Source organism: Anopheles cruzii, chromosome 3 (genome assembly GCF_943734635.1).
Source record: "Anopheles cruzii chromosome 3, idAnoCruzAS_RS32_06, whole genome shotgun sequence".
Classification (NCBI taxonomy): Eukaryota; Metazoa; Arthropoda; class Insecta; order Diptera; family Culicidae; genus Anopheles; species Anopheles cruzii.
Genome location: NC_069145.1, coordinates 79,203,921 through 79,225,900, shown reverse-complemented (window position 1 = coordinate 79,225,900; position 21,980 = coordinate 79,203,921). Strand labels below are relative to the sequence as shown.

General features: G+C 48.2%; 4 protein-coding genes across 4 annotated transcripts; 2 read left to right on the top strand and 2 right to left on the bottom strand.

Moving 5' to 3' along the window:
• Nucleotides 1-4,502: 4,502 nt before the first annotated feature.
• LOC128273394 (cytochrome c oxidase assembly protein COX20, mitochondrial) lies at nucleotides 4,503-5,164 on the top strand. Its single transcript, XM_053011340.1, has 2 exons — nucleotides 4,503-4,759; nucleotides 4,826-5,164. The coding sequence occupies exons 1-2, from the start codon at nucleotides 4,700-4,702 to the stop codon at nucleotides 5,132-5,134; spliced, it is 369 nt and encodes a 122-aa protein (XP_052867300.1). The 5' UTR covers nucleotides 4,503-4,699; the 3' UTR covers nucleotides 5,135-5,164.
• A 48-nt stretch (nucleotides 5,165-5,212) lies between these two features.
• LOC128271077 (ribosome-releasing factor 2, mitochondrial) lies at nucleotides 5,213-7,684 on the bottom strand. Its single transcript, XM_053008512.1, has 4 exons — nucleotides 7,057-7,684; nucleotides 6,728-6,975; nucleotides 6,542-6,663; nucleotides 5,213-6,473 (listed from the first exon to the last, which is right to left on the bottom strand). Exons 1-4 carry the CDS (start codon nucleotides 7,682-7,684, stop codon nucleotides 5,213-5,215), a joined length of 2,259 nt encoding a protein of 752 aa, XP_052864472.1.
• Nucleotides 7,685-8,600: 916 nt separating this feature from the next.
• On the top strand, nucleotides 8,601-13,345 carry LOC128274700 (xanthine dehydrogenase). The gene is made up of 2 exons (XM_053012983.1): nucleotides 8,601-8,797; nucleotides 9,227-13,345. The coding sequence occupies exons 1-2, from the start codon at nucleotides 8,705-8,707 to the stop codon at nucleotides 13,193-13,195; spliced, it is 4,062 nt and encodes a 1,353-aa protein (XP_052868943.1). The 5' UTR covers nucleotides 8,601-8,704; the 3' UTR covers nucleotides 13,196-13,345.
• Nucleotides 13,346-14,741: 1,396 nt separating this feature from the next.
• On the bottom strand, nucleotides 14,742-21,183 carry LOC128275705 (transport and Golgi organization protein 1). Its single transcript, XM_053014295.1, has 8 exons — nucleotides 21,060-21,183; nucleotides 19,162-20,754; nucleotides 17,504-18,687; nucleotides 17,276-17,436; nucleotides 17,102-17,203; nucleotides 16,817-17,016; nucleotides 16,109-16,735; nucleotides 14,742-15,087 (listed from the first exon to the last, which is right to left on the bottom strand). Exons 1-8 carry the CDS (start codon nucleotides 21,163-21,165, stop codon nucleotides 15,002-15,004), a joined length of 4,059 nt encoding a protein of 1,352 aa, XP_052870255.1. The 5' UTR covers nucleotides 21,166-21,183; the 3' UTR covers nucleotides 14,742-15,001.
• Nucleotides 21,184-21,980: the final 797 nt, after the last annotated feature.

Genomic DNA, 21,980 nt, shown 5'->3' with positions numbered 1-21,980 from the left:
TTCGAAAAGAAACTTCGAGCCAATATTTCGTGATTGTGTCACAAAAACCATTTTATTAAAGCCCATTACATCTATTTCCCTATAGCTATGTGTGCAAAAGTTCACTGAAGAATGCAGGAGAATCGTAAAGATAAGAAGCAAAAAAAATTCCAAACTGCTCTCTGCTACGGACCGTGTGTCTTTGTTTTCCATGCGTAACACTTTTCCACTGCATGCTACCCAAATTCGGTACCCCAAACCATTTGGAGGAAATGCGTGCGAATGCGATTTTAACACATTCTCCGCTTAGGCACAATGCTTTCAGAGAGCAACACAGATTAGAGTAGAGAGAAATGGTAAAGAAATCATACATTCTCCCGACGATGCAGAGAGAAACAGTGATGAGAAAGTAAGCAGCTTCATGAGAGGAATTTTCAGAGCTAAGCAACAGAGAGAGAAGGAGAGAAAGAGGACAGAAGATAAAACCAAAACAGGATTTATCAATAGTTCCTTTACTACACTTATTGGATTGGCCCGGTTTTTCGTACTACATCAGCGTCTTATACACAATTGAAAAAAACCCAAGAGACGATTTCAGGATTACAACTATTCGAAAAAGTCACGATCCTATGCGAACGAATGGTTCCCTTTCTAACCGCCTATACAAGACATTGGATTTTATGTGGTTTGCATTTTAGAGAGAAAAGAATTCCAAGAACCCATTCTTGCCGCTTCATGCACGCACGGCGTATTACGCCATTATCAAAAATTCTCTAAAGAACAATCAACAGCGCATTAGACAGATATTACCAGACACACACACACATGTATGCACCCACAAACACCATTCGAGGTTGGGAATGTATCGCGTGTATCAGGCACAAACCATCACTGAGGGCAGCATTTTGATGCAGTCGAAATGCTTCCTAGAATAAGGCATCCTGGTGAAACATAGCACATCAGTAACAACACGACGCATAAAGTTGATCCGGTTCCTATTCGTTTCGATAACAAGTATTTTTATTACTGCACCCCCCAGGCGTATTGGTACACCTTTATGTATCTAATGGATCGACGCACACAGTAACAAGTCGTTTACACAGCACGGCAGCAACTAACACTTATAACGCCCCGGCACCGGTGCACTTTTGAAACAGGATTTGAAAAATATCAAAAGCCAACTTGCAGGTTTGAAGGAGTTTTTGGAAGAAAAACTGAACAGAAATGGCGATTTCTCTGTCTCTCTACACCAAAGAGTGCGCGGTTTACAAAAGGACCTTAAAATGTGCAAGCGAGCATCTCGCAAGGGTGGTGTAGTGAGAGTGGCCGTGTACGTACACTCGAAACGCTGGCTGTGTTGGTGCTGTTCAAAATTCCGCGCTCCCGCGCTGTGTGTTGCCCTTCACAATTGCACAACTACACACATGTATTCTAGCGCGCAAGAAGCACAGAGCCCCATCATCAATGAGAAAACGTAGCTCTCTTCTTCAACAGCGCGCGGCCGATTTGAGAAACAGGAAGAGGAGGTAGCACGCACTACAACTTCCCGCGTGAAGCAGACCCAATAATATTCGCGGTGCAGTTTAAAATGTTTGCTTCCCATCGGAACAAAAACGAAACTAATCGAATCAAATCAAAACTTGGCCTTGTTCACACACATTACTATTGATTCGCATTTTTGCTACAACAACTTGATAAACTTGAGGTGCGTTTTTTATTCTACACCACTATAGCACCTAATTCCACCCTACGCAAGAAAAATGACGCACAAAGCACTTACTACACACAACACACTGCACACGACGACGTCTGGTTGTTCGTGAAAGCAAATGATGCCCACCGCCAACTCTAACTAAGAGTTGTTGGCAAAACTAGCTACGCACTTTACTATGAATGAGAAAACCAGCTAATGTAGCTCAACAAAAGATGCCTACTGTGTTGTCTTCACGCACGCACCAATCCGCCTGATCGCTGCCGAAGCTGAATCTCTTGTAGCCTCACTCTATGCGTAAAAGGAGTGGACACCACCAAGCAAGACGAAAAATAGCGTGCTTAGCATTGAAGAATGGGAACACATCTCAACATGGCAGTAGCCGCACGCATACTAACGGCACTCGTCACGTACACCTTTTCAGACTGCCTGCCGTGTGTCGGCTGTGCCAACGATGCGGTGAGCATGAAAAACGAGTTACAGAGCGGGGTACACCACCCGGGGAGAGCTTCGCTCAGGTTGCTGTGCGCGCGAGAGGCGGTGAATGAGCGAACTGTCAAGTAACGCCGTTTGGCGGACCTAGCATAACCCCGTATCCAGTTCACAGGATTCGCGGGAATTCATGCCGTACAACAAAAATTCAGCATGATATCGGTCAACCTAATCACGCGAATTTGCATCGATCTCACGCAGGATACCGCCTTCTTAATAACGTCCAGTGGTTATCTGATGTAACATTAAATCACTCTAAAGAGTTGTAATCACTCTAATATGAGAGTTACAACATAAAAAAATACTAAATAGGAGTTCAATTCAAGTGTTCCTATTCATTCGGCTCATATTAAAATATGTATATGCTACTTTTTAAATTGGGCTCACTGTTTGTTCTTTCCAATCGGTTCGAAAAAGAGTTATTCAAACACTATTGAGTTTCAACCATTGCCAATTGGTGCACTTTTCCTCATTGAAATTTTTATAATAGCGTCAATACCCATGAGATCACACATCTGGATCTGTGTTGTTCAACAGAATGTTATGCATCGCGATGAAGAAGTGTGATTTTCCGGTAAAAATCTAAACACTTACTGCATTTGCAGAGCCATAGTGCAATAAATAATTGGCCCAGGCGTGATCAGATTATTTTTGCCACATGTCTACTGCGATTGCATGACGCGATGATAACGTACAAGTCCAAAAAAGTACTTTCATGGTTACACTTCTGCCGTGTGCCGCGAAACCGGGAAAACAAAATGGCGCGTGAAAGTCACTTTTCTTGTTCTTTTATTTTGCTTGCATCAGATGGTGATGAATCCGTGTACGTACAGTTACGGTATTTGCGTAGTATGCGTGCTGATATATTTTTGCTAGCTTTGTGGTGTGAGTATGTGCGTGAAACCGCTTCGAAGTGCCGCCGTCGCACTTCCCTATGCTGCTTCTCTTTCTCTCGCTACCCCTCTTGCTCTCTTCTGCGATAGAAACATCCTCTCAGAAAATCGTACGCCGCGCGGTACAGTCACGACACACCACCACTCTACACACTGAGCCATCATCTAGCACCTCCCCGTGACAAGGGCTGTACAACTTTGACCGCATAACACACGGCGGAACAGCGATCACTATGCCCAGGAGGCAGCAAGTTCGCACAGTGAGAAAAGATGCTAGTCGTATTTAGACGAAGCAAAGGCACCTCTTTCATATGCGACACTGTTGTTCAAAAACTTACCACCCAGCAAAGTGCAGTCGCTTGTGTGTGTGCGCGCGCGCACGCGTTTCAAGGTGTGTGCGTGTGCAGGCCAAGATAGATATGGCGTATAAAGTACCTACATTATTCGCTTGCTGTTGCTGTGATAATCATCAGCGCCAGCTCCTCTACGGTTGCCTACGCGTGTAGGCCCCGATGGCTTTAAATAGTTTCATCCTAACGATTCCGAGTGTACCTTACTGCACGGGATAATCGCTTCAGTAACAGTAATCGTTTTCCTCACTAACTACACACAGCCGTTAGCCTACCTGCTGCTGCTGCTGATGCACGTCCTCAACTCCAGCGGAGGTTTTTCATGCGAAATTCAAGGAAAATCAACCACGACGAAACATACTGCATTTTTACACAAACTCCAATGCAAACGACTCTTATGGGCCACACGGTAGCACCGAATAAATGCAAAAATGCACTTGCTCAGCGGTTATAACACATCGACAGGGAGATAGCGTAAAAAAACTGACACTATGCACACAGCGCACAGAATGTGTTTGAGTGAAAAATTAAAACACCAAATCGATCTACCATCTCATTGGGACGACAATGGTCGACGAAGCATTCAGGCACCTTCCGAAACGAGTGTATTTGCGTTGCTCTGTCTGTTCAGTATAATATTCACCAAAATTTCACAAGCCGTTCACGACTAACGCGTCTCTTCCAAAGCATTGACAAACTGATGACTGGTGGAACAGAAAGAGATCTTGAAAAGTCACGGATGCCGCGTCGCAACACGCTGTGGGATGCAAGTGTGGAACACACTTGCATGAATTTCTGTTCTGTTTAACCGAAAAATATCATTGATTCTCTTTGCTTGGCTTGAAAAAGGATACTGACCTTTGGCTAATTTTCATTCACCTCTGCACCATTGAGTCACTGTAGTGCCTATTCATTTAATGAACATCCTTTACGCTGTGACTGGCGTCCGAAGGTACACCCGCAATAGTGTGTTGCACATTACAACGAGAACAGCGCCAAAGTTTGGAATCCCGCCAGTACATTGTAGCCCGTTGAAAAAGCTGACCATTTTAACGGTGTCTGAGTGTCAAAAGCGCTTTTTTATAACGCTCTACGATTTCATAACACATGGTGTTTATTTATTGAGAACTCTACGGGAAGTTTCCTGTTTGGCGAGGATGTAACAAATGTAAATGAATCGATGAAATGTCTGCAATCTTCATTCCGAGCAAAAAAGTCTACATTTAGCCGTTGCGCAGTTATTGTTGTTCGGTTCCGTTCGAAGCAGATAGACAATGGCTGAAAGCCAGTTACCACCGGCGGAAGTGGACCCTGAATTCGACCCGCCGAAGAGGGTAAGCCAGAGCGTCCTACATTTCAAAAACAGAAATCAACATTACTTCTCTGACGTTGCTTTTCAGAGCTCTACAATTTTCGGGCGCGATATCAGCATGATACCCTGCTTTCGTAGTAGTTTCCTGTATGGCATCAGCTTCGGCATCGGTGTCGGCTTCTTGGCCTTCCTAAAAACGTCCCGGCCACAGCTCTCAACGCATATCGGATTCGGTACGTTCATGGCCACGACGATCGGTTACTGGTTCCCGTGTCGCTACGCTTGGTCGAAGCAAAAGTTTGACATGGCCCAGCTCCAGGAGGCACTTAAGCAACAAGCGCTCTACGAGGGCACAGAAAAGGAGCGAGAATTAGACGTGAAACTTGGGCACGCTTGATAGTTGAGACAATAGAAGCTTTTTAGAATAATTGTACTATCTTTACTGAAACACAGTGTTTTTTCACATCTTCTCGTTTTATTCCAAACCAAACGAGCGCCTCAGTGCGATCGACTCTTCGGAATCGTTAAGCAGTGAGTGGCCGTTCGGTTCCATCGATACGCTGGCCGTACCGGAGCTTATCGTGCGCAGCACCGTCGAATAGTCTGCCAACTCCGCCAGCGGGGCATTAACTTTCAACACTTTGCTCTCCTTTCCGCGGGGCGCAACATCCTGTATTTGCGCTCTGCGGCGACTCAGATCGGCCATGATCGGAGCCAGATACTGGCACGGCGTCACGATTTCAAGGAACATATCCGGCTCCAGTAATCTACAGTTCGCGCCTGAAAGGACACTTTTGATGCACTGTGCAGCGGCTGCCATTATGAATGGATCGGCCGTACCTTTTCCGATCGTTAGCGAGTGCAATTTCAGTGTGCAAATCGCCATCTGCCCGCCCACTTTCGGTCCTCGCTGCATTGCTGCCAGTGCTCCCTTTCGGAAGTATGCCATCTGCCTAGGGCGCACCAGTTTGAGGTTATCCTGCGCCTCGCTGCTGTTATCAAGCACGACACAGTGCGCAGTGTCCACGGCGGTACCGGGAGCGATTGTCATGTCAACCTGAACGTACTGTTTGCTGCCGGCAATGTCTTTCTCTGCCGTCCACTGTCCACGGCAAGGCTCCTGTAGTGCCTCCTTATACGCAATTTGCAGTGGGCCAAGGTCCGCGTCTATCCGATACTCGGTTAGAATGCGTGACTTTACGATCTCTAAATGGAGCTGACCCATACCACCGAGGACGGTCTGGCCAGTGACTTCATCAAAGCGCACCCGCAGACTCGGATCTTCGCGTTGAATTTCGCGAAGCGCATTGTCCAGCGCCGTCTGTTGTCCCGACGAGGGGGGTTCGATGGAGCAAAAATATACAGCATCCGGTACCGCCGTTTGAAGACCCAATTTTTGCGATAGCAAAAGGTGGTGCTCTTCCGTTGTTTCCACGGCGTCCGTCGATAGTTTTTTGAGTGCCTTCTTCAGCACGGTCGAACTCGCTACGACCAGATCACCGGTGGTCGTTGCCTTCGGACCAGCACATAACCCAATGTTACCGGCACTGAACGAATCAACTTCCCGGTACTCATCGGCAAGTGGTTCGTAAATGCGTTGCACCGTCTCCGTGCTACCAGTGGCCGTGAAGAACTTTGAATTTTTCTTTAAAACTCCGCGAAAAGCGCGTATCATCGTGATTGGGCCACGCTGTTTATCGTGCGTTACCTTAAATACTTTGCCCACGAAATCGTTCCTGCAACATGGACAATACAGCAGTGAGTAACATGCATACGGAGGCTTGGCTGCTTGGCCGGTGCTTACCCGAAACAATTGTAAACATGGTTCCGTTCGTTGGAGGCTGGAAGAAAATTCAAAACACTGTCCATCAGCAACTGTACACCGACGTTTTTGTACGAAGAACCGAGCAGAACGGGAACGATTTGCTGAAAAATATCCCAATGAATTATGAACCGGATCGGAAAGAAGCCGTGGCCATGTGGTACTCACCTGCTTAACGGTGCAGTTCCGCAATGCATCTAGAAGTAGTTTCAATGGTACTTTCTCCATACTTTCCGCTTCGATTATTGCTTGCGCCAAATGGTCATCCATGCCGGACAGCAGGTCTATCAGCTCGTAAAGCTGCTGTCGCACACGGCTTTTGTCGTCCGGATCGGTTATTGGTGCCGTGTGATAGGCCCGTCCTTTGCTTTCTAAATCCCAAATAACCTGACACGATGAAAGTACATCTATTACACCTGCAAATCGGAAGAAACGGAATGAACTATTACTCCTCGTTCCTGTTGGATATTCCGAAACAAGTTTGAAGAAAAATTTACCCAACAGCTTGCCATCCTTTTTAATTGGCATTTGCAGTGGCACCGGTACAGCGCCCAGCTTGTTCCTGATCTCAACTAGGCACCCGTTAAAGTCGGCACTAGCCTTGTCCATTTTATTTACGTACACCAACCGAGGCAGCTGGTGGCGATTCGCTTGACCCCAAACGGTGACGGTTTGTGCTTCCACACCCGCCGAACCGTCCAGTATGACCACTGTACCGTCGACGGCACCGAGCGATTGTTCCACCTCCATGGTGAAGTCTATGTGCCCCGGGGTGTCGAGCAGATTTATGCGGTGCTCTTTCCAGTCAAAACAAACGGCCGCACTGCAGATGGTTATGCCACGCTCGCGTTCCTGCTGAAGAAAATCGGTCACGGTATTTCCGTGGTGCACTTCGCCGAGGCTGTTGGTTCGCCCGGAGTAGTACAGCATGCGTTCCGTGGTTGTCGTTTTACCGGCATCGATGTGCGCCAGAATGCCGATGTTCCGGAGGTGGCTTTCGTTGATCGTGCCACCGTCGGCACCGTGCGCAGATCTCGCATGGATAAGGGCGGGTCGTGGACACGGAAAACGACAACCTGTTCGTAGTTCCGGCAGAAGAACCGCCGGTAGCCGGTTGCACAACATTTTTACTGTCGATCGCGGATCGGCAATCGATTTACTTGAGCGGTTTGTTTACTATTCGAGCGACAGTGTGCCCGGTGAAAACTCTACTTGAATCAAACGATACCTGAGCGTAATTAAAATTGAAAATTTATTGTAAAAGGTTCATGGTACACAATAAATGCAGTCAGTATTAACCAGTATTGGTTAATTAACCAGTTTTTACGAATAAACTATGGAGACAAAAACATTTTTTTATTTGTAGAGTAAGTTCGTTGAGTGAAATATTTCAATGGAAATGTTCCACAAATCTCGCGGAACGTCGAGAAATTTGTATTTCTTTTCCACGGATATCTCAGATCCGTTGGTGGACAACCATGGTCACAAAAACGTGTCAGACGGTTTATTATAACAAAATAACTACTCGAGCTTTTTAAGTCTGCTTTCAGTACTAAACATGTGCACAGAAGGTTTATCCGAATGTAAGCTTTACTATTGGCATTTAATCGGCTGTTCATGCGCCACAATCCGTTATCTATACGGCAAAATATGTGCATCACATTCAGGTACTTCGACGTAACATTGCTGATTAGATTACGAGAAAAAATTGTCAACAATCTGCGTCCTCAACCATATGAAGACGCGAGCGGTGTTGTGTTTTCATCAAATGGGAGAGCACTTATCTCTCTACGCGCAAAAAGATGAGCGATCGGCTGATAATGCGAGAGCCGTATCTACGCCGTCGTGGCGTCAACCCTAAAACACTGGAGGTTCCAAGAGCCAAGAGACACCAGATGTTCCTTCAGTTCACTCTCAACTCGTGGTCGACAAATACCTACCACTTGCGGCGCTGCTGAGCCGCAATCCGATCAGATAGTGCAATCATATTCAACAGTCAGTTATAAGCGCGCACAATAATTCGGTTCTTCCGCGGGGGGGATTGATAGACCGTGACAACGGAACGTGAGCTTGGATTTTTTTAGTGGCACAATTAAAACAAAAATCAAGTTCAACTGTGAGCTATCCGAAGATAGTGCTGCAAATATGGATACTACGTGCGGGGAGAAGGAAACGGTGGAGCTGGCGGATTTGTTCGACTCGAAAGAACCACTTACATTTTTCGTAAACGGCAAAAAGGTAGACCCCAAGCTTGTAAATTTAGATTAGATGGTTTTTTGCAGGCAAAAGCCTGGTAACAAAGTCTATCAAGGACGACACACTGATAACACGGTGTTCAGCCCCAGTCAACATTGTTGTTTGTTTACAGGAGCGTGCCGCGGACAGTAACAGTGGCTTCGCGCAACGCGGATCGCAAACATCTTCACTCACGAGATTGAATACACGGGTTACCGTTTCTTATCGCACACTAGTTTGCGCCAAATCTCTGTCTCTTTTTCGCCTTGGCATCGTTTGAATGTGGCACGGAGTGCGCGCCGTGATTGGCCATCCATTTCCATGTCGTCTCTCTAATTTGCCGTCGTTGTCGGATGATGAAGGATGATTCGACGGGGGGCAGGAGATTCAATTATCACTTGCTAACACTACTGTCCCTTTCCATGGTTCCAGGTCGTTGATAGCAACCCCGATCCCGATTGCACGCTGTTGGTATATTTGCGAGAGAACCTACGGCTCTGCGGTACGAAGCTCGGGTGTGCCGAAGGAGGATGTGGAGCCTGTACGGTGATGGTATCGAAGATAGACCGTAGTACCGGTAATCTGCTCCACCTGGCGGTAAATGCGTGCCTGACGCCAGTTTGTGCCGTCCATGGTATGGCCGTTACAACGGTGGAAGGTATCGGAAGCACCCGGACGCGCCTGCATCCGGTGCAGGAGCGGATTGCAAAGGCACACGGCTCGCAGTGTGGATTCTGCACGCCCGGCATCGTGATGTCCATGTACGCGTTGCTCCGCAGTTCACCGGTTCCAACTATGCACCAGCTAGAGGTGGCCTTCCAGGGAAACCTGTGCCGCTGCACGGGCTACCGGCCAATTTTGGAAGGATACAAAACGTTCACGAAGGAAGGTTTGTGCGCGATGGGGGAAAACTGTTGCCGCAACAATGGTGCGGTCAATGGAAATGGCTGCGGAGATCGGACGGATCATGTGCTGTTCGAGACGAGCGAGTTTACGCCGTACGATCCGTCTCAGGAACCCATTTTCCCCCCGGAACTGAAGCTATCGGACACGCTGGATCGAAAATCGTTGGTCTTCCGAACGGCTCGGACGGCCTGGTATCGTCCGACGGAACTCGATGAGCTGCTCGAACTGAAGAAACAGCACCCGAACACGAAGATCATCGTCGGCAACACGGAGGTTGGTGTGGAGGTCAAGTTTAAACACTTTGAGTATCCCTTTCTAGCCAATCCGATTCAAATCAAAGAGCTAACGGTAATAGAGAGCAGCGAACGGGGCGTAAGAGTTGGGTCCGCTGTGACGCTGATGGAAATGCAGGCTGCGCTGCAAAGGGAAATCGAAACCGGTCCCGAGCCGACAACTCGGCTGTTTACGGCCGTCGTGGACATGCTGCATTGGTTTGCGGGCAAGCAGATTCGCAACGTGGCGTCGGTCGGTGGCAACATTATGACGGGCAGCCCCATCTCGGACCTGATCCCCATATTCAGTGCGGCCGCCGTGGAACTGGAAGTGGCGAGCGTCGACGGAGGCTTTCGGAAGGTTCGAATGGGAGAGGGTTTCTTCGTTGGCTACCGGAAGAACGTGATCCAACCGCAGGAAGTGCTCGTTTCGATGTTTATTCCACGCACCACCGAAAACCAACACTTTATCGCCCACAAGCAGGCCAAACGGAGGGACGATGATATTGCGATCGTTAACGGTGCTTTCAATGTTCGCTTCCTGCCGGGAACCGACGTAGTCGATGAAATTCGGCTTGCTTACGGCGGCATGGCCCCAACGGCGGTGCTGGCCACGCAGACCGGGGCCGCTCTCAAGGGACTTCGCTGGGATGGGCGGCTAGTGGAGCGCTGTAATGATCTGCTGGTCAAGGAGCTTCCGCTCAGTCTGACCGCACCGGGAGGAATGATCCTCTACCGGCGATCGCTAACGCTTAGCCTGTTCTTTAAAGCATACTTGGCCATCGCCCGCGCACTGGACAACAGTGCCATCATGGGGCGTGCATCTCTTCCGGAGCGCGAAAGAAGCGGTGCCGATACGTTCCACACGCCCGTGCTAAAGAGCGCCCAGCTGTTCGAGAAGGTTTCGTCCGATCAACCGACCACCGATCCGATCCATCGTCCACAGGTGCACGCGTCGGCGTACAAGCAGGTCACGGGTGAAGCAATCTACTGTGACGATATTCCGCGGTTCGCGAACGAACTGTACCTGGCGTTCGTGTACAGCAGCAAGGCACACGCCAACATTCTATCGATCGATCCCACGGAAGCGCTGCGAGAACCCGGGGTGCACGGGTTTTTCTGTGCAGATGATCTGACCGACGAACAAAACCAAACGGGCCCGGTATTCCACGATGAGTTCGTTTTCGCGAAGCACACCGTTACGACGCAGGGCCAAATACTGGGGGCCATTGCGGCCGACAACCAGACGATCGCGCAACGGGCCGCTCGGAAAGTGAAGGTAGCGTACGAGGAGCTTCAGCCAGTTATCATCACGATCGAGGATGCGATCGCTCGCGAATCATTCTACCCGGGCGTTCAGCGATCAATCGCCAGGGGCGAAGATATCGATCAAGCGCTGGCCAAAGCCGACATTGTCGTTAAGGGCGACTGCCGCCTGGGAGGGCAGGAACATTTCTACTTAGAAACACAAGCATGTCTGGCCATTCCGAAGGATTGTGATGAGATAGAGGTGATCAGCAGTACCCAGCACCCGACCGAGGTTCAGATGCACGTCGCGCACGCCCTGGGCATTCCGGCGTCGAAGGTGGTGTCGCGTGTCAAACGGCTTGGCGGTGGATTCGGTGGAAAGGAATCGAGGGCGGCCCTCGTGGCCATACCGGTAGCCTTGGCGGCCTATCGGCTCGGAAGACCGGTGCGCTGCATGTTCGATCGGGATGAGGACATGGGCATTTCGGGAACTCGCCATCCATTCTACTTCCGCTACAAAGTCGGTGTTAACAGAAACGGCCGACTGGTTGCTGCCGATGTGCGTGCCTATAACAATGGTGGCCATTCGATGGATCTGTCGTTTGCCGTACTGGAACGATCGCTGTTCCACATCTCAAACGCGTACCGTATACCGAATCTTCGGGTTCAGGGATGGGTTTGCAAAACGAACCTTCCGTCCAACACGGCCTTCCGTGGCTTCGGTGGACCTCAGGGTATGTTGGCGGCCGAAACCATGTTGCGGCATGTAGCACGCACGCTGCAGCGTGATTACATTGAACTGATCGAGCTGAATCTATTCAACGACGGCGATACGACGCATTACAACCAGGTCATCGAGGGCTGCAACGTGCGACGGTGCTGGAGCGAGCTGCTCGAATCGTCCGACTTCCACAAACGGCGCGAAGCCGTGGAACAGTACAATCGGGAGCATCGTTGGCGTAAGCGAGGGATTCACATCGTTCCGACCATGTTTGGAATTGCGTTCACCGTGCTGCATCTCAATCAGAGTGGGGCACTCATTCACGTCTATCAGGACGGCACGGTCCTGTTGACGCACGGTGGCACTGAGATGGGTCAGGGGTTGCACACGAAAATGATCCAGGTGGCGGCAACCACCCTGGGAATCCCGTTCGATCGCATCCACATCTCGGAAACTTCCACCGACAAGGTACCGAACACGTCGGCCACGGCCGCCAGTGCTGGGTCGGATCTGAACGGGATGGCCGTGCTGAATGCGTCGCAAATAATAGTTGAACGGTTGGCACCGTTCCGTAAGCAGTACCCGGACAAGGACTGGAACTTTTGGGTCAGTAAGGCTTACTTTAGCCGCGTGTCGCTGTCTGCCGCCGGATTCTATGCCACCCCAGAGCTGGGGTATGATTTCGGAACGAATCGCGGAAAAGCATTCAACTACCACACGTACGCAGCGGCCTGTTCCGAGGTGGAAATCGATTGTCTCACCGGCGACCATCAGGTGCTGCGAACGGACATTGTAATGGACTTGGGGTCCAGTCTTAACCCGGCCATCGATATCGGACAAATTGAGGGCGGATTCACGCAGGGATATGGTTTATTTACACTCGAGGAGATGGTTTACTCGCCGAAGGGACAAGTGTATTCGCGTGGCCCCGGCATGTACAAGCTGCCCGGGTTTGCCGATATTCCCGGCGAGTTTAATGTATCGCTGCTAACGGGAGCACCCAATCCGCGGGCGGTCTATTCGTCGAAGGCTGTCGGTGAGCCGCCACTGTTTCTTGCATCCTCCGTTTTCTTTGCCCTCCGGGACGCGGTTACTGCTGCGAGGAAAGAAGAAAACTTGGGACAAGAGTTCACATGGATTTCCCCGGCAACATCGGCTCGCATTCGCATGGCCTGCCAAGACAAAATCACCGAATGTTTCCACGAGCAAGCAACCGAAGCAGAGCACGTTGTACCGTGGAATGTAATGCCTTAGATCTTAGTTACCTTGGTTCACGAAATGTGCATTTTAAACCGTCTGTCTAATGGTCTCTGGTCCACGGAATAATCTTCATTAGACGAGATTTTACTTGTAAGTTTTATACCCAGTGCATGGTTTAACGATGGCCATAAAAGAATAAATAAATCATACAAAATCGAACTTCGCTGCACAGAGCATTTTGATTTATCACATCACCGGTTCTTACCGTTTTTCGCAGATTTTTTTCTCGGTTTGACTTCACATGGAAACTCTTCGATTGTGTCGCTATCGGTTACGGGCTGTTCATTTGTTGATGACAAAGAATCGTCTTTTGCTGTTTGGTCGTTCGGGCAAAGTTTGAGCGTTCCGTTGTTTTCAAAAATGCGTGAGAAGTACGCCATTTGCGATCGAGTATCCTTTGAGTCGTGATGCCCACTACAAACCAACCTGACGAATGAGAGAACTTATTGAGTTCAGGGAACATTTTTGGTCCTTGTCCTTACTTTATCGAGTTGATTTCCTCCTGCAGAATGGTGAATCTTTGTTGTACTGATTCTCTTTCTTTCTTCATTTGCTCTTCAAAATCCGCCATTTTTTGCATTACTTTGTTCAGCTTTTGTTCGAGCTCTAATACTTTCGTAGTAATTTTAACTTTTGAACGAGTAGCCTCCAAGTCTGCATTACTTTTAACAGCATCTGGCGAACTGTCAATTTTGCACAGAAATGTTCCATATTCTCGTTGCTTGTTGAAATGGCTGGACACGGTCATTCTGGGCTTTAATGGATCACATCTTAGTTTTTCAAAAGTAGCTATCTTCGAACTTGCCATATTTGAGTGAACCGGAATCATGCTGTTAACGTTGGGTGCGCCCACGCCGGCATTCTTCAGAGTTGCGTGAGTTTCTGAAGAAACGATCGAATCAGGCACTTCCGTACTTCCGGCAAAGAGATGTTTTTTCGTTGATTCCCATCGTTTTGGTTTCGGGACTAAACTTTCTACGCTATTCCAGTGGTCACTTGCAACACTACGTACGCCGAGACTCGCCCTTTCTCGCACCTCTTGTGTTGGGCGGCGCAGGACACTGAACGTGTTGTTTCGAGACAAAGTCTTTGGGGAACGAAGGCAGTTTTCGGATGCTGCCAATGATGCTGTAGTGGCAGTTTGTGGTGATACGGTAGATTTTTGTTTGACCCCCACACTTGATCTTCTTTTGGTCAAATTTGTGTTACTATTTAAGCTCATTGCTGAACAAAGTCGACGGACCGCACGAAAACTTGTTCGAACTCCAAGCGAACTTTCATCGAGAACGGCATTCGTCAAAAAGTAAATGGTCACTTTGATCATATGCTCTGGCTCCCCAGCTCTGCTAGCAACCAGCAGCAACTAACAAGCGAAAATATAGTACAAGCACAGTAAAAATAGTTGGGTCTATCGGTAGGTTTCTCACATCGGGAACAAACAATACATAAATAGTTCTTTCGGGTTTTAATAGAAAAAGAACAAAAAGAGCATGTATGAGACAGAGTAAATGTAATTTCATTTTTTCTATGTATTCCGGATAGCATTTTGACACTGTTTTGCACGCCGACTTGTTGAAAGGTTGGTTGCGGTGCTTTACTGTCCAGAACGGCGAATGGTTTGCAGGTTCATCACACACAAATTCTGAAAGTTCTATCTATGGGTTGCGTCAGTGTACAAATGCACGTAATGTAATTAAATAAAACTTTCAATAGTAAAACAAACTATGTTTTGTTACTACAACCCATGCTCTCGTGGTGTGGCGACGTTCACGATACGGCCTTCAATGCTGGGGCACTCCTTTACGCATTTGCCTTTGTTCCTCCTTTATATTTGCCCGAACTTTTGCGTGTTCCAAGCGAATCCTGTGACCCGGAACTGAAACCTCCTAGTAATCGAAGTATTTTTCGTTTAAAGTAAACGTTGCGACCGAATACGTTGGAACCGACACCAGTGTGTGTAGGAGAGAGAAGACGGAGATTTTGTGGGGCGTGGAATTAATAAATACCAAGAATACGTACCACATTCCAATAAATATGCAAAGAGAACAAAAATGCACAGAAAAGTGTAAATTAATATGATCAGAAGATTCAACAAACAACGTGCTGATCGCGCAGGCGAAGGAAGCATTTTGTCTTCGTACATTATCGTAAGGAATTGAGCAAAACATGGAAAGTGATACATTAAGCTTGAATGAACGATGATGCAGTGTATGAATTCGCTAAAGCAAGACCACACCACAGAACACAAAACTTTGGTTCAGTATCAGCACGATCTCGAAAACAGCAACTGAATAATGCATAAAATAAACGAAGCTATGCCAACAAAAAGGCTCCCGTAATCCAACACCTCCTGCCAGAGAACGCTGACGACGCTTTCAACTGTTGCAGCCTAATCTAGGCAAATAGTATAAATCCATTGCTGCTTTCATAGGAACGAAAGAGGTTTTAGAAAAAAAAATCCCATTTTTTTAAGTTTGAAAGAACAGCCATAAGTACCTCGTTGCATCGGTGCAACAGTCCTCGCCCCAAGCGTGCAAATCAACTTCAATAACACACACACACGTTGCGTTATACAGGTTAGTGAAGCAAGGCGCTTATTGCGATCTTGATGATAGGCATGATCACAACGTGAGAAAGTGTAATAAAACAAAAATGGGTGTTACAACATTGAGCAGTTAACGAATTATTGTGGACCTATTATGCAATCTCTGCACATCTCGGCGAAACTTTGCTTGTTTCGGCTTAGTAACTTCATACTAGTTTGACGTAGCATGTTACAATTATGATATGATTAACTGGCGAACAACACCACCCAATGAGCGTTTGAGATAGATTAAAAATTCCACTCTGCAGAGCGCTGCTACCAAGCGTCCAATTCCTCGTCTGAGTAACGATTGCTATTGGTACCTGCATATTTTTTGTTCCTAGGATCCTGTATCGGAGGCGAAGTGCGCATTCGGGTCGGTGTGAACCCTCTCGCGTAGCCTCCATTTCCACTAGCGCGTCCATCTCGATCACGATCGATCCGATCGCGATCGCTACCCCGATCCCGATCGCGTTCCTTGAAGCTTTGGTCTCGATCACGGCCGCCTCGGTCGCGATCCCACTCGCGATCGTAGTTCGAGTGCCGCGAATGGTGCGGCGGCGACGGTGGAGGACTGAAGTCGTTTTCGGTTTCGTACGTCGACATAACCGAATAATCGTACCGACTGTCCGGCGAGTATCTTCCCCGGTCGGGACTGTAACGATCCCGGGCATCGATTATGCTGTTTGGTGAGTACCGATTGGGTGGTGGTGACATCAGACGTCCCAGTGGTGGGGGCCGCATTTCGCCAGGTCCGTGAGGAGGCGGCATAAACGGTGGCATGAATGGTGGCGGAGGTCCAGGCATAAACGGAGGCATAAACGGAGGCGGCGGTAAGACACCCATCATTGGTGGCGGTGCGTTCGGCGACTCGACTCTTATCGGCGAGGGAGCCGTCAACCCGAGGTCGGTTTGCGTGATGGATGCGTTTGGCAAACTTATCATACCATCTTTAAGGGACGAGAGCAAGAAAAAAAAGCATCAGCGTGAATGAATTAATCGATCGCCACAACCATACGCATGTGCCGTACCACTGGAAGCGGAAACATCACCCAAGGCGGTCAGCTTACGCCTGAGGGCACTCGATTCACTGCGCGCTTCTTCCGCTCTCCGTTCCGCTTGGCGTGTGGCAAGCCAAGCATCGTGTGAACGCGTTTCAAGCGTAGTATATTGTGCCTTATGAGCCGCTGCTTGTGCCTCAATTTCTGCCCGGAGCTTGTCGTTCTGCGATCTATCCGGAACACAGGAGGTAACGGTGGGGTTTAGTACATCGTTGCAATGTTCGTTCACTGATACTGAACATTGCAGATACTTGCTTGAGCTGTTGCGTTTCATCTTGCATGTGACGGATTTTTTCCACCGTACTGGTCGTTTCGCCCTGCTGTTTCATCCACATCGCTTCCTTTACGCTGAGCTCTCTGTGCGAAAGTGGGAGGCAGATAAGATTCGGAGTTCTTTAGAATGAAACGAAAACCTTTTGCTGAACTTACTTTTGCAACTGAGTTTCCTTTTCCTTGAAGTACGACGACAGCACCTCAAGCCTGGTTTCTGCTTCTAGTTTATCTTTTTCCGCCTTTCCGAAGTCTCGCTTAAGACTGGATATTTCCTCATTCACCATTTTCATGTGATCTTCCACCAGCTGACGCGCAATCTGTGGGAAACAAAAGTTTAATTATGATTCAATGAAAAATCCAAAAAGCACCCGTTCGGTCACTAACCGTTTCGCCCTGCAGCTTGTCTTGTAAGGATGCCTTTTCACTCGTTAGTAGAGCAATTTTAGCCTTCAGTTCCACCATGTCGATTAACCCCGCCGCGTTACCAACATGCCCGTCTGGCGATTTGACTTCTTTTAGGCATTGCTCCAAAGCATCACACTTCGCTTCCGATGCTGCCAGCGTCTTGCGGGTCTCGTCCGCCTTACTCTGCGCGAACTTCAGTTCTTTTGTTAACCGTTCGAGCTCTGCTCCGTTTTCTTTCCGCAGTCCGTCCAGCTTGTGCTGAAGTTCAGACTTTAGCTGTCCAGCTTCCACCTCCAGTTGACCGCGACGCTCGGCCAGTTCCTTTCCCTGTCGCTCCAGCTCATCGATGCGCTCGGTGGATTTCACCGTTTGCTGCGCAATCGCAATCTGCAGTTCACTGTTTTCCCGGCTCTTCTCCGCCAGCGACGCGTTCATGGACAGTATCGTTTGCTGCTGTTCGTTCAGCTGGCGCTGCAGCTCCTCCACACTGAGCGCAATCGAATCGCTACCGTTTTGATTCAACAGTTCGGCCACCATCTTGTTCAGCTCCAGTCCCGCCTCGGCCGCATTTTCCAGCTCCTTCTCTAGCCCCGCAATCTGATCCTGCAGATCCTGTTTGGTCGCTTCGGCCGCCTCGAGGTCGGCCTTCAGCGCAATCACCATATCGTTTGAACCGAACGAATTGTTTTCGATGCTGGTCAGCTTGTACTTTGTGTCGTGCAGTTCCGCCCGGAGCAGCGCCGTTTCCTTGTGCGCCGTCATCAGATCGCGCTCAACCATGTTTAGTTTGTATATCAGTGGCTTTTCCCGTCGGTTTTTCTTTATTACATAGTGCCCAAGCAAAAACACTACCAGCGTGAAGGAAGTGAACGCCAGCATCAGAATGAGATCGCTTAGCTTGATGGCCTCGCGTAAAAAGGCTTCCACATAATCTTCCATCGGCTCTTGTGCCTCTTGGGTGCTACTTTGTGCCGGGCTGCTGCCATCCTCGACCGGGGACTGCTTGAATGCGCCTTCACTAGGTTCGCCCTGAACGGTTTCTTCCAGAGGCTGCATAAATCCTTCTCCGCCGTTCGAGCGCTGCACCGAGTCGGCGAACGGTGGCGTATGGCGATGTTTTTGCGTATCACAGCTTGCAATTTCACTGTCACAATATCCTTTCGCTACAAAACATGTTAAAGAGAAGACACAGTAAATAATGCGATGCTGATTTGCTGGTACCGTGGTACCACACACACGTCCCATCTTTCGACTGACATTAACCTCAGGTTCTAAAAATAAAATCGAGACGTACAAAGCAAATGCTGCGTGCTTCATTAACTACGACACAGCAAAAAATGCAAAATGGCAAATGAGAAAAAAACGGAAAATTTAATAAGCTCAAGTGCACATTGGTACCAAGTTCGCGTGCAGTGTAGTGTTCGGAAAAATAACTTTACTTATTTGTAAATCAAATAAAGAATTATACCCGCTGGCGGTAACTTGATATAAAAAAGTGAAAACAAAACAAAACAATACTATTTTAAAACGCGCGATAATACCGTTTTTAACGTGTTAGAAATTGATCAAGCCAAAAGTTTATGTTTTCGATCGGTAAATTTAAACCTTCATCTTAAACGGTCCTCTTTTTCCTTTACCTTCTTCGTTTGGTAGTTCGCCTTCGGTCGGATTGTCAATTGTAGAATCCAGCCGGCCGCCGTGTGGTGCGGTGGTCTCCGGCGGCGTCATCTCTCCCTGACCCGGGAAATGAAGATGTGTAGTGCCAACCGTTTCCATGGTAACGGTGTCTCTTGGGTTACTATCCCGAGAGGGCGGTTGCTCATTGCCTCCCTGCGGCACGTGATCGTTGTGGTTGTGATTGTGATGCAGATGGTTATGATGATGGTGATGATGATGATGGCTGTTAGCGAGTAAGTTACCCAATCCACCGCTAAGGATGCGAGTAGGATGAGTAGGCTGAGCTGACGTTGGTTCGACTGTGGTAGGTGGTGGCTCTACTGCTTCATTACTAACTGCGGGAAGAGGCGTAGTTAGTTCCTCACTTGACATGTTGACCGTTTCCGCGTCACCCAGCTCGGGGGCTGTAGATGTTGAAGCAATCTCTTCGTTGACCGTGGCTTTTGTCTCCTCGCCGTTGGAGTTGGCTTCTGATGTTCGGTTTTCACTGTCGGAGTCGAATGGCGCTTGCTGAACAGTTTCATCATTCAATTGCAATGTATTTGCTTGCTGAACCTGCTCCAGTTCTAATTCTGGTGCAGTTTCAGTGGACGCATCAGCTTCACCAGAGTCAGTGGCGTTTTGTATCGGTTCCAATTCTATTCCATCCACCTTTGGAATTTCAAGTGTGTCGTTGGCCGGTTTCATTTCGCTCACCGTCTCCTTGTTGAGAGGCTCATCTGGAGGATTTTGCCCCATGGGCTTCATAGGTTCTCCGGACACCGAACCGACAGGGTGCAGTGTGGTTGATTCCGTTTCGGAACCGTTCTCTTTTGTTTCCACCTCACCACTTTCTTGTTGCTCGCTTATTTTCTGGGTCACAAACTCCGGAACGGTATCCAGTGTTGCCTGACCGCCTGTGACCGAGTTGCCTGCTTCACCCTTGGCGGTGTGTTCGTTTTCTTTCGCTGTGGCATCCGGTTCGTCCTTTGGTGTTTCGCTTGCAGCTACTTCGGGAATTTCGCCTTCTTCCTCTTCCTCCTCGTCCTCGTCCTCTTCGCTCTCATCAGCTTCTTCTTCATCCAAACCTTCATCATCCTCAGCGTTGGAAGCGTTATCGTCGTTCGATTCCGTCACGGAAGCGTCTGCAGTCGATGCATTGGGAATAACTTCTAAATTGGGTACCACTTTTTCCGACAAACTAGCCGCTTTAGGAACATTCGCCGCACTGCCATCGTTTGTCGGTGTACTTTGACCCAGCGGAAGTGTAGGTCTTGGCCCGGGCGTGGTTGCCGTAACGGTATCCACCGGAGGCGTTTGATGAACGGCGCTGGGTTCCTGTGGCGCGTTATCGCTAACCTGTATCAGATCGGCGGTGCCTACCAGAATCTTTGTTTCCCTAACGAAATACTTGGCCAGGAGTCCTTCTTTCCCGTCCGATTTGCGTACCCAGTAGGACTCATCTTTTCCAACGTTCTTGGCTAAAATTTCCAGATGTTCGTTTTGTTCAACGTTAACTTTTTGGCCAGCGCCACCCCGATAGCGAATCGTGACCTGTGCAGTTGAAATAGCAGCTGCAAAAAGGCAGGGGAAACATATGAATTCAATTAGCTTTAAAGTGGAACCGTGCGGACACAGCATAGATCCAAAGCCCATCCAACGATCCACACAAATCAAAAAGTTTATTGCAAATGAATGGATGAGAGACGGTCATCGAGACTTTTCGATACTGAGATCGAGAAAGCGCGTTTGCAGCGTTTTGGTCAACCCAAAAGTGCGATCTGCTTTGAATGGTACCAATTTGGTTGGACATTGGACATCGTGAGCCATTGACGGTGGACGCGGGACTTGGCCCAATACGTGAAGGAACGAAACATACTGCTGCATTCTGGATCACCACATAGTTTACCACTAGTTTCGAACACTGTAAACACTAATCCCAAACAAAGAATATGTACAAAACAAATGTTAGCCGATCGTTTCATGATTTTCCCTATGCTTAAGCCACATCACTCCATCGACGATTTGCAGTCTTTTTCTATCACGTCCCATTGACAGCACTGTCAATATTTTCGGCTTTCTGACAGTTCCTACGTGGATGACGGTGAAATTCGCCCGAGCGAAATTAGTGATCAAAGCAACCGGACGGTATGTCAGCGCAGAGTCCTTTGATATCGAACAATTCAAAACATTGGTTTTCTTGGCGTAGAAAAGAGCACTGAAAAGGTAGGCTGTGATGAAAGGATACGATAAAGCTAACGGGGGGTGCAACAATGGTGAAATAGACTAGAAGAGTTTGAATTTTTCATAAATGTTGAACACATTTTGAACGTAAGTGTCGAAACTAATTATTGTCGTTTCTACGCACATTTTTTTAATTATTCCAGTTTGAAAATAATGGTTTTGAAACCGATCTGCGAACGAGCGAAACGTTATAGGGTAAAAAACATTCAACAAACATAGAGAAAATCGTCGATTTTACGAACTTTTACCACAAAAACTTGGAATTCAGTTTTCAGATCGACCGATTAATCGAAGAATAGAAAGAGCAAAAAGGGTAACAAAGAAACAAGAGAGAGAGAGTGAAAGAAAGAGAGAGATAGAGAGAGCTAAGAGAGAAAGCGCATTTTTTAAAAAGAGATGCTCTCCAACAAATCTCTCCACCGAAACAAATCGACCTCGAGAAATGCTGTTTCATCTTCGGGTGACGCTAACGGTCCACCAACAAAAACAAAAAGCCACCCGACCGATCCCCCTTTCGATCGAGCCGCACATGGCCGCGGATCGCAACAACCCGTTC

Coding starts and splice junctions, on each gene's coding strand:
- LOC128273394 (XM_053011340.1), top strand. CDS start 4,700: ATGGCTGAAAGCCAGTTACCACCGGCGGAAGTGGACCCTGAATTCGAC. Junction 4,760..4,825: donor AATTCGACCCGCCGAAGAGG/GTAAGCCAGAGC, acceptor GTTGCTTTTCAG/AGCTCTACAATTTTCGGGCG.
- LOC128271077 (XM_053008512.1), bottom strand. CDS start 7,684: ATGTTGTGCAACCGGCTACCGGCGGTTCTTCTGCCGGAACTACGAACA. Junction 6,976..7,056: donor AAAGGATGGCAAGCTGTTGG/GTAAATTTTTCT, acceptor TCCGATTTGCAG/GTGTAATAGATGTACTTTCA. Junction 6,664..6,727: donor GGAACTGCACCGTTAAGCAG/GTGAGTACCACA, acceptor GATATTTTTCAG/CAAATCGTTCCCGTTCTGCT.
- LOC128274700 (XM_053012983.1), top strand. CDS start 8,705: ATGGATACTACGTGCGGGGAGAAGGAAACGGTGGAGCTGGCGGATTTG. Junction 8,798..9,226: donor TTTTCGTAAACGGCAAAAAG/GTAGACCCCAAG, acceptor CCATGGTTCCAG/GTCGTTGATAGCAACCCCGA.
- LOC128275705 (XM_053014295.1), bottom strand. CDS start 21,165: ATGAAACGATCGGCTAACATTTGTTTTGTACATATTCTTTGTTTGGGA. Junction 17,017..17,101: donor GATGAAACGCAACAGCTCAA/GCAAGTATCTGC, acceptor TGTTCCGGATAG/ATCGCAGAACGACAAGCTCC. Junction 15,088..16,108: donor TAGGAACAAAAAATATGCAG/GTACCAATAGCA, acceptor TTCGATTACTAG/GAGGTTTCAGTTCCGGGTCA.